This window comes from Aplysia californica, unplaced genomic scaffold, assembly GCF_000002075.1.
Source record: "Aplysia californica isolate F4 #8 unplaced genomic scaffold, AplCal3.0 scaffold00513, whole genome shotgun sequence".
Taxonomy (NCBI): Eukaryota; Metazoa; Mollusca; class Gastropoda; order Aplysiida; family Aplysiidae; genus Aplysia; species Aplysia californica.
In genome coordinates, this window is record NW_004797783.1 from 147128 (window position 1) to 158637 (window position 11510).

General features: G+C 39.6%; 1 protein-coding gene across 2 annotated transcripts in view; it reads right to left on the minus strand.

Moving 5' to 3' along the window:
• Positions 1 to 531: 531 nt before the first annotated feature.
• The window catches only part of LOC101851142 (vacuolar segregation protein PEP7), a 25639-nt gene continuing 14660 nt past the window's right edge, over positions 532 to 11510 (minus strand). The window contains exons 10-14 of one of the 2 annotated variants that reach the window (XM_013086851.2): positions 9619 to 9735; positions 7074 to 7146; positions 4976 to 5089; positions 2580 to 2678; positions 769 to 927 (exon numbers count right to left, since the gene is read on the minus strand). In XM_013086851.2, coding sequence (XP_012942305.1) covers positions 863 to 927; positions 2580 to 2678; positions 4976 to 5089; positions 7074 to 7146; positions 9619 to 9735 — 468 coding nt within the window. In that variant the 3' untranslated portion in view covers positions 769 to 862. Of the gene's footprint in view, positions 928 to 2579; positions 2679 to 4975; positions 5090 to 7073; positions 7147 to 9618; positions 9736 to 11510 lie in introns of both variants that reach the window. The other variant, XM_005106105.3, reaches the window with a different exon arrangement.

Below are 11510 nucleotides of genomic sequence, written 5' to 3' on the forward strand. Positions count from 1 at the left end.
ACCACCTCATACCCCCTACCTACCCTCGTCCACTTTCTCTTTCTCCCTGAAATAAGCACTAAAAACTTCCGAAGAAAAGGGCAAATCAATTGTGCCATTTAAGAGGCACAGATAAAAAGTTGAATAAATGCCCAACATTACTCCCCCAAATACAATCAAAACAATTGAACTACCCCCCCCCCCCCCCCCACACACACATTTCTACTCAAACATCTAACCAAAACAACCCCAAAACCAATACAAAAAACAAAGACAATAAGATTATGGTGAAAAAAGAAAGATGAGTGAGAGAGAGGTAGAGAAAGAGAGAGAGAGAGAGAGAGAGAGAGAGAGAGAGAGAGAGAGAGAGAGAGAGAGAGAGAGAGAGAGAGAGAAAGACACAGAGAGAGAGAGGCAGAAAGAGAGACAGAAAGAGAGACACAAAGGAGGGTGAAGAGAGATAGAGAGTGAGAGAGAGAGAAAAAGAGAGAAGGGGTGGGGAGAGAGCAAAGAGAAAGAGAGGAGAGAGAGAGCGCGAGAGAGAGAGAGCACTACAGCGAGAGAGACAGAAAGAGAAAAAAAAGAGAGAGAGAACAGAGAGGAGAAAGAGAAAGAGAAAAAAAAGAGCGCCCAACGTGATCACAGTTTGCGACTGGTAAAACCATCCCTCACTCCCTCACTCACACCCTCCCTCCCTCACACAATCTTATCCACAATGACAAACTCCTGACCCTCTGACTTCTCCGTCTCTCGGCGGACCGACAGTTCCTTCAGCGCGCCGTCCAGGGAATCTTTACTGCCCTGGAAGCTTCGAATGGCCGAGGCCAGCTGCAGCTGGAAGTTCACCTGGTTGAGAACGGCTTCTGTGCGGCTGTTCATGAGTTCATGCACATGACGCGAGCCTCGCTGCTTCACCTGGCGCGGGGAGGGCCGGATCAGCTTGTTTTCCTGGTAGATGAACAAGAATTTGATGAGGTGAGATTGTGTTTTAGTTTTAGTAGAGGTTTTACGGCGCTCGCAACTGCATAAGGTCATACGAGCGCCAGAAGATTAGAGGTGTTACAAGAGAGTAACAAACATAAAAAAGAAGAAGAGGAGACAAGGACGACAGATGTTTGATAGGAAAGAAGGAGCAAGGTGAGGTTGCGTGTTTTTCTGATTTGATGAGGGGAGGTTGTGTGTTTTAATGAAAGATGAACAATTTGATGAGGACAGGTTGTGTGTTTTTTTGTGAAAGATGAACAATTTGATGAGGGGAGGTTGTGTGTTTTTTTATGAAAGATGAACAATTTGATGAGGTGAGGTTGTGTGTTTTTCTGATTTGATGAGGAGAGGTTGTGTGTTTTTCTGATTTGATGAGGAGAGGTTGTGTGTTTTTCTGATTTGATGAGGAGAGGTTGTGTGTTTTTCTGATTTGATGAGGAGAGGTTGTGTGTTTTTCTGATTTGATGAGGAGAGGTTGTGTGTTTTTCTGATTTGATGAGGAGAGGTTGTGTGTTTTTCTGATTTGATGAGGAGAGGTTGTGTGTTTTTCTGATTTGATGAGGAGAGGTTGTGTGTTTTTTTGTGAAAGATGAACAATTTGACAAGGTAAAGTTGTGTGGGTTTTTTTTAAAGATAAAGACGAACAATTTGATAAAGTGATATTGCGTGCCCTCTGCAGAGGAGGTGCCCTATAGTTTTACTACGGGGGAGCAAAAAACAAAAAAACCCAAAAAGACAATTTTTCTGTTTTCTTGCAACAGTGACAATATTCTCCTAATGGCCTTCTATTGGACGTATTCTATTACCAGATTCTATTTTTTGATTAGTTTTAGTAGAGGTTTTACGGTGCTCGCAACTGCATAAAGTCATATGAGCACCAGAAGATTAGAGGTGTTACAAGAGAGTAACAAATAAAAAAAAAAGCAGGAGGGGAGATGAGGACGATAGATGTTTGACAGGAAAGAAGGAGCAAACCACACTAGAGCACCTGCCAACCACCCACCAAGATTTTATGAAACAAAAAATAAATAAAAACCATTGCAGGAGTGGGGACAAGGCAAAATGCTAAAATCTTTCAGAAACATTTTCAAGGACATATGTGAGGTGTTGCGGTGAAATCAGGCGCTCGTCAAAATAAGAAAATCGAAGATACCAACATCTATCCACCGATATGGCAATTTGTATCAAATTTTTGTTTTTTGGCGTAAAACGTTTTATATCCATTTAAAAACACATTTCTATACGGATTTTACAGAAAAGCATTTACTAAAGGCAGAAAAATGTAAATTTGCAGCTTCCAAGGACTCTCAAACTATGGAAGTTACCGAACTTTGGCGGCCATTTTCTCGCTAATTTTACATCTGAAACCAGGCGACCCCACCTCCTTCAAACGCAAACATCTCGACGTCTGTTGAAGATAAATAGGCATTTTTTCATCAAAAGATAAACAAATGAATAAGCTTTAAGATAATACCAATAACTCCACACGCCCAAAAATTGACGAGCGCCTGCTTCCACCACGTCATAGCACATATGTTGTTCATACCTTCCACCACGTCATAGCACATATGTTGTTCATACCTTCCACCACGTCATAGCACATATGTTGTTCATACCTTCATTCGCATCCTGATCATGTCCTTCACTATCATCATGTGTTCTTCTACGTCTTCTTTGCAGTTTTTTAAGCAGGCCTTTACGTCCTCTTCCACTTTCTGAAAAAGAACATTGTTAAAGTTATAAATAGAACACGGGAAACCCTAAAGAGTTAATAATAAATAATAATAATAAATTGCATTTATACAGCGCATTTCCACAAAGAAGTGCTCAATGCGCTGTACAATAATACAAAGAACATATGCAGCGCACAGCTACTACAGTAATCTTCTCTCTCTCTCTCTCTCTCTCTCTCTCTCTCCCTCACTCTGTCTCTCTCTCTCTTCTATCTCTCTCTCTCTCTCTCCCTCACTCTGTCTCTCTCTCTCTTCTCTCTCTCTCTCTCTCTCACTCTGTCTCTCTCTCTCCAGTACATCCTTGAATTGCTGAAATAATCTGCACACCATATAACTCTGTAAGCAAAAAAATCTATTCACATCAATATTTATAATAAGTATCCTTCTTTATTTCTACATTTACACAAAAGCTTATAGTTAGTGATGCAAGTGTTTCATACTAACAGTAAATCGCCGATTCATTAGATTATACGGAACCATTTTCAGTTTCTAACCGTGTCTGTGAACAATCTTCAGAAAGCTCAAAACCTGTCAGTAAGACAAAAATCCTATACAGATTTCCCAACTCTCAACTACTGAAGCTATTTCTTATCTATGCTGTTTAAACCATAGTTATGAGCTTATCATCATCATCCAGTGCCATATCTGCGACAGACATCGGCGATCATGGTACTTCATTCATTCCTTTGCTCCGATGCTCTAAAAAAAGCTACGTTTCCCTGATCTGTCCCTGTTACCCATTTGTTTAGTTTCCCTAAGTTAGTTGCTCTGGGCCTACCCCTGCCTCATTTGTTTCAATTTTGCCAGTGAGAGCTAGATGTTCAAGACCCTTATGTCTATTCAGGTGTCCCAAAAACTGCATTTGTCATTTCCTGATTGTTTTTAACATTGAGCGTCCCACGTGGGCTTCACCAAGCACTACCTCATTTGATTTCTTTTCCTTCCACGATACTCTTAGCAGTCTCCTAAGAAACCACATTTCTTATAACTGCTTAGTACTGATCTAATTGTTCCAATCATTCCAATCAGGACAGAGATTCATTTGAATTTGGAAACAAGAAACTACAAAGTTGAGTTACCATTTTCCAACTGATCCAGACCATACCTAGGTGAAAATATGCCAAGTAACACAGATACCCAAGAGACACTTCTGTAACTGAAATGCCACTCTTCCTAAAATAAAACAAAATTCTAAAGCAAGTACTAAACCTAACAGAGCAATATACTGCTACTACTGATTCACAACACACTAAATCTGTTTAGTTTTAGTAAGAGTTTTACAGCACTTGTAACAAAATAAGTGCCGAAGATTAGAGATGTTACAAGCGAATAACAAACACAAAAAAAGGAGGGAGGAGAGATAAGGACGATAGATGTTTGATAGGAAAAAAGGAGCAAACCACACAAGAGCACCCTCCAACCACCCACACAAAATTTGCGTTGAAATCAAGGGCAACTATCATAGCAGAATACGCAACAGCATGTCTGCAGTACATAACTGAAACAAGTTACCTTGCTCAGAGGCTGATTTTATTTCATTATTGAACAAAAAAATCCTTATCCGTCTTTGATAGAATTTAGCAGTCAAAACCAAGCAGCAGCAAACTGATACATGATACAATTTTGGAAATAAAAAAACCCAGGAGTGGTGACGTTTTTCAAATCAACAGTGACTGAGAACTGTTGTCATGGACCTCAACTTTTGAAAAGCTTTACCAAAATCCTCTGGCTATTTTAGCTCAAACCCTTAAACATGTATTGCTTTTTGAAAGAAAATTATGCCAACATTTCAAATCTCAAAACTGCCAATCGAATTTTCCTATAAATTGTCCATCAGAGGACTTTCTCTGAAAGGATGCTTCCTGCTTTTTACTACCTGGGCAGTTATATCAAAGGTGTTAAGCACAGGCAGATGCGTTAACTCCCACTGTATTCTCAAAATCTGATATTTTTTAAAACAAAGTTGTACGGACAGGCCACAAACACTTCAATAAATGGTATAGATCTAGTGTAAATTCTACCAATAGAAATGCATGAAAACAGCCACATGAAATTTGACTTGATGTGATATTTTCCATTGTTAAGATTTGAAATCCGTTGTTAGCCTCTTCTCCAAAATGGACTTCCTGAGGTAACTTGTTTCAGTTATGTACTACAGACATTCTGTTGTTGTACATGCTGCTATGATAGATCTAGTTGCCCTTGACTTCAACACAGGTTTAGTGTGGGTGGTTGGAGGGTGCTCTGGTGTGGTTTGCTCCTTCTTTCCTATCTCTTACTTGCTCCACCGCCATCAGGAAGAGAGGCAGATCGTCCTCGATCTTGTGGCGGTCGGTCAGGTGAAGTGTCTCGTAGACAAGCTGCCTCAGGTAGAGATGTGTGCTTATTATAGCCTGCGGAAACAACAATAGATTAGTTTTAGTGTTAGAAAAGGGCTTTACGGCGCTCGCAACTGCATAAGGTCGTATCATATGAGCGCCAGAAGATTAGAGGTGTTACAAGAGAGAAACAAATATAAAAAGAAGAACTAGGGAGATAAGGACGATAGATGTTTGATAGGAAAGAACCACACCAGAGCACCCGCCAACCACCCACAAACAGTAAGTAGATGAACAGCTATGGCATGTCTGAGCTAATGTTATAACCAATTGTTTTTTCGAACATAAGAGATGAGAAGTGAACTGTTGTTCGCTTGACCCAATTTTTTTTTGGAATAACCATTTGCTTTGTAAGGCTTAGTTTAGTTTTAGTTGAGGTTTTTATGGCGCTCGCAACTGCATAAGGTCATATGAGCGCCAAGGGGCGGATATCAACAGAGAAGTCCTTACAGGGAATCAGACTTACTCTGCTCACCTCTCTAGCTTCAACAGCACAAAGTTTGCTTCGACAATCAAGGCACCCTGGAAATAGCGGGTCACAAGAGTGTGACAAACATACAAAAGAAGTAGAGGAAAATGACGATAGTAAGGATTAGGAAAGAAAAAGTAGCAGTTCCCAGTTGTAGTTCAGGCACAGTTATGAGCATGACATTGTTGGATCAGCCCATTTACAATTCTACTGTGCATTAGAACGAGAAATGTCCCCCCCTTTGGGAATGGCCCAAAGACACTTCAGTCAGTGGCACCACCCCGGAGGGTTTTGTAAGGCAATGAGATGAATAACTAGTTACTGTTTGTCTGAGCTAAATGGACAAGAAAATAGTTATTGGGTATCTGAGCTATAAAGAAATGTGTATAACTCATTGTTGGTTGAGTACACAAGATGAGTAATGACCAATCTTTCTTGTGAGGCAAACGGATGATGGAATAAGCCATTTTTTGTTTGAGTTAAAAAGATGCACAATGAGTTGTTGAAATCTAATCGATGAGAAACAAGCTATACTTTATTGGGGCCAAATACATGAGATACAAGCAGTCATGGGATTGAGAATAAAAGATAAGCACTAGCTATTAAATTGTTTGTTCAAGTCAAACGAGGAGAAAGAAACATGCCATTATTTGTTCCAGCATAAAAGATGAGAAGCAAGCTATACGCCGGCAGTATTGCATACAGACGTAAGTCATTTTTGGCAGCCTTTGAGATACGCTAGTATGCAATACAGCTCGCGGATAGTTTGTTGGAGAAGAAAATATAATTAACCAGCCATTGTTGGAAAATAAAAGATGAGAACCAAGCTATAGTTTGTTTGAGAATAAAACATGACAAATAAGCATCTGTTTGAGAATAAAACATGACAAATAAGCAACTGTTTGAGAATAAAACATGACACATAAGCAACTGTTTGAGAATAAAACATGACAAATAAGCAACTGTTTGAGAATAATGTAATACTTTTCAAGAAGCTACTGTATGAATGGGAATAAAAGTAGAGAAACAAGCTTTCGGTGTGTGAGCAAAAAAAAAAGAAAAAGAACCCCAAAAGATTTCTTTAGTTTATCAAAGCCCAACTGAGAAGAACAACCTATTATTTATTTCAGACAAACAGATAAGTAAAGACTTACTATTTGTTTGAGCACAGGAAATAATAAAACCCCCCCCCCAAAACTGTCTTTTCCGCAAAAGAATACAATTTGAAGCACATTATATTGACACAGATGCCCCAAATATCATGCAGGCAATTAAAGGAACGTGAAACCAAATAAAAGTTTTCCTAAGGGATATATTTTCTGGGAAGACCTTTCCTTTAAATGTGTGTGCATAAGAAATAACCAAATGGGTGTGCATGATACCACCTGACAATTCAGCAATTTTATGTAAATTGACATGTATTGGTGATATTTTATCTTGCTCCGTCTTCCAGCTTTCAAGCGGGCTACATCATAAGTTGTCATGCCTGATTAAGAGTGCTGTGCTGTGGTCATGCGCTACTGAAAATACCTTCGGCGGAAGTGTCTGAGCTCACGCTTGTCGCACGTAACGGTTCTACATCGGGTGAAAGTGGAGGGGAGGGCTATGGGCCGATATGTCAAAAAGTACAAAATGATTAGTTGTGGGAAAATCTGACAAGTGGGACATAATATTAAATACTTAAAACGAAAGTAATGAAAAGCTGAAAATTAAACTACAGTGACTTTAGGCTCCGCAATGAAACTGTGCATCCTTTAAATGATTCTGAACCGCTTTTAATTTTGTCAAATTCGAAAGTTAAGTGGTTAGGAAGTTTTAGGCGGCCAAAGTGACGGACTTTCACAAATATAATATGTATAGATTAAATTTATAATCATATATTTGTCTATTTATGCATTTATTTATGTATTTATAATTATATATTTATGTATGTATGTTTACGATATTTCCCCACGGGATCAATAAAAACGTTATTTATTATTATTAATATTACCATTATTTATTATGCTGAAAATGCTCATGTTCACGTATTTCAAACGTAACTTGCCGCGACAAAGTGGGGAATAGGTTTAAGACTTGTCAGAGTGAAATCCTGGTCTCTGAAAACCACACTCATTCACTTTTCCAACCAGGAAGAAATAAAAAATGACCACTCAAAAAACAGTTTCAAAACAAGGGCAGGGCTACGGGCCCACGTGTCAAAAGTACAAAATGATTAGTTGCGGGAAAATCTGACACGTGGGACATATAATATTAAATACTTAAAATTGAGGGTTCTACTCCAATTCAAGGGAAAAGGATTTTTACGTATGTGGCCTTAGGAAATGTCTGGTTTCAGTTTGGCTTGAGGAAAGAAAACCATGTTGTCTTGAGAGCAACCACTCAGTGCCAGAAATAAATAAAAGATTAAAAAAAATAAAAATGAAAAAATAAAGTAAGATAAAGGTAGACGACAGGAAAAAAAAAACCAACAGTGAAAGAAAAGAAATAGGACTAACCAGCTGCATCCAGGAAACAGCGAGAGAGATGAACAAAACCAGCAAGGTGGAGGGGGGGGGGGGGGGGGGCTAGAGAGGTAAAGAAGGAGGATCTATCAGAGAAACCCTGCAGCGCCCTATACTGAAGTTTTGCATGTCAGATTTGAACATAACATTTGGAAGCCAAAAGGAATTTGTCCAATATTCGTTTTAGATAAGTCCATAGAATGGTTTTACTCTATATGGAGCATTAAAAAAAACAACTCCTTTTCAACCTTTAGTTTTAGTTTTAGTAGAGGTTTTACGGCACTCGCAACTGCATAAGGTCATATGAGTGCCAGAAGATTAGAGGTGTTACAAGAGAGTAACAAACATAAAAAGGAAGAAGGGGAGATAAGGACGATAGATGTTTGATGGGGAAGAAGAAGCAAACCAGACCAGAGCACCCGCCAACCACCCACATTTTCAATCTTGTCGCCATTTGTCACCACAAGGCTCACATAGTAAAAACCTTTGCCATCAAAGGCAAAAGGCATTTTGGGGAAAATCCAAAGAAACTGGGGGGGGGGGGTAAACATCGCCGATCGGTGAGGTGTGACAGCAAAGTGTTAACTCTTTCACTACCGCGAGCTGATCTGCGAGATGTGATAGCAAAGTGTTAACTCTTTCACTACCTCCAGCTGATCGGCAAGATGTGATAGCAAAGTGTTAACTCTTTCACTACCTCCAGCTGATCGGCAAGATGTGATACCAAAGTGTTAACTCTTTCACTACCGAGAGTCGTAATACGCAGCGTCCAATGGGGTTTAAAGAGTTAAAAAAAACAACAACTAAAAAAAAAAAGAAAGTGTATTGGCACCAGTTGTGTAATGTAAAAAAACACCTACCGATACATAAAAAAACCCAACAACCCAAAAGCAAAAGAAAGAGTACTGGGGCCTGTATGTAGTCAAAGATAGTACAAGACAAGATGGGCCACTTCTCTCTTTGAGCCAATTAAAAAAGTGTCCTCAAAATTTGGTGGCGCCCTCTTCACAAAAGCGCACTCTTTGTGAACAGAGTTACCCTACTTGAGTTTTAAAAAATCAAAGTGAAACTAGCAAGTTTTGGGATAAATTTCGGAAGAACGCTTTTTAAAAATGGTTACGCTGACAAAAAACCTCTTCCGGAGGAAAAGGAGATGGTTTTCTTCGTTTAATTTGACTTTAGAATGAAGGGCGAGAGGTCATTAAAATAAAAAAAACCCTAAAACTGCGTACTGAACGTACCCGAACTGCTGATGAACAGCAGTCGATCTGCGCACGCAAGGAGGTGCTATTCCTATTCTTCTTCTGGAAAAACGAAAGAGAGCTTCAAAACAGACTGCAGCGCCATCTGAAGCAAAGAGCATACTTCCTGCGGACACTTTTTAGGCTGAGTGAACCATCTTGTCTTGTACTATCTTTGATGTAGTGTAGTGGAAAAACCCACAAACATCATAAAAAAACTGAAAAAAACCCCACCCCAAAAATAAAAGAAAGTATGTAGTAAAAACATCAACATAAAAATCCCTCAAAACACCCCAAAAAAACAAAACGAATTGTGAAAGAGCAACGTACGTTTTTGTCCATTATCCTCTGGATGAAGTCGAGGCTCTCGGCGGGAACCGACTCGCAGAGCTTGTGCTTGAGAGCGCGGAACTGAGCCTGGTGCTCCAGGTAAAAGTCACACTTGGCCTGAACCCAAAAAATGGTGGAATGTGTCACGACACGGTGGAATCAGGCGCTCGTCAATTTTGGTGCATGTGGAGTTATTGGTATCATCTTAAAGCTTGTTCAGTAATGTCGCTCAGGATGAAAAAAATACCCATCTATCTTGAGCAGAAGTGAAGATATTTGTGATTGAAAGAGGTAAGTTCACTTGGTTTCAGCGGTAAAAATAGCGAGAAAATGGCCGTCAAAGTTTGGTAACTTCAATAGCTAAAGAGTCCTTGAAAACTGAAAAATTACATATTTTGAGCTTTTAATCAACGTTTTTCAATATAATTCATATGGAAATGTGTTTTTATTTTGACATAAAAGGGTTGAACAAAAAACAAAAAATTTGAATAAAATTGTGAAACTGGTGGGAAAATGCCAGTTTCTCCAATTTTGTTATTTTGACGAGAGCCTGATTTCACCACAACGCCTCTCAAATGGTATAGGTTTAACGCCCCTATCAACACTATTAGGGTATTTAAGAGGCGGGGCCTCCGAGTTTAACGTCCATCTCCGACAGGACCGAGCTAAATGGGAAATTAGCGTAAAGTGACGTTCCCAAGGACACAACGTCGGACCAAGCTTTGCCTGGACAGGGATGGAAGAAGTTTCTTTTTTTAAATATGAGCAAAGGCTGTTTTCTTCCCAAGCTACCCCACACATCTAACTGCCTCTACTCCTCAAGGCAATAACAATTAGAACAGACATGCAGCTATTACAGAATGGCATAAAGCAGAAGAGTTAACGCTCAGATGCTACTGGATCGGTAACAACAACAACAACAACAGATATGAGCAAAGGCTGTTTTCAAATACAAAACGGTATGTGAGGCAGCGTGGTGAAATCAGGCGCTCTTCAAAATATTGAAAGTCAAGAAACTGGGGTTTTTTTCCACGCAGGTTTGGGAATTTTCATCGAATTTTTGTTATTTGGTTCAACACCTTTCGTGCTCATTGAAGAACAGATTTCTGGGTGGATTTTTACCAATGATAGTAAATAACAAGATGGGCCACTCAGCCAAAAAAGTGTCCGCAGGAAGTATGCTCTTTGCTTCAGATGGCGCTGCAGTCTGTTTTGAAGCTCTCTTTCGTTTTTCCAGAAGAAGAATAGGAATAGCACCTCCTTGCGTGCGCAGATCGACTGCTGTTCATCAGCAGTTCGGGTACGTTCAGTGCGGAGTTTTAGGTTTTTTTATTTTAATGACCTCTCGCCTTTCATTCTAAAGTCAAATTAAACGAAGAAAACCATCACCCTTTCCTCCGGAAGAGGTTTTTTGTCAGCGTAACCATTAAAAAAAAGCGTTCTTCCGAAATTTATCCCAAAACTTGCTAGTTTCACTTTGATTTTTTAAAACTCAAGTAGGGTAACTCTGTTCGCAAAGAGTGCGCTTTTGTGAAGAGGGCGCCACCAAATTTTGAGGACACTTTTTTAATTGGCTCAAAGAGAGAAGTGGCCCATCTTGTTATGTACTATCTTTGTTTTTACTGAAAAACATTGATTAAAGGCATAAAATACGTAATTTTTCAGTTTCCGCGGACTCTCAGGCTCAGGAAATAGTTCAGCTTTGACAGCCATTTTCTCGCAAATTTTACCCCTGAAACTAGGTGAGCCCCCACCTCCTACAATCGCCAATATCTTGACTTGTCTGCCTGTGTATCTATTTGTCTGTCTATCTCTCTCTGTCTGTCTGTCTCTCTCTCTGTCTGTCTCTCTCTCTCTGTTTGTCAGTCTGTCTATCTCTCTCTCTGTCCCCC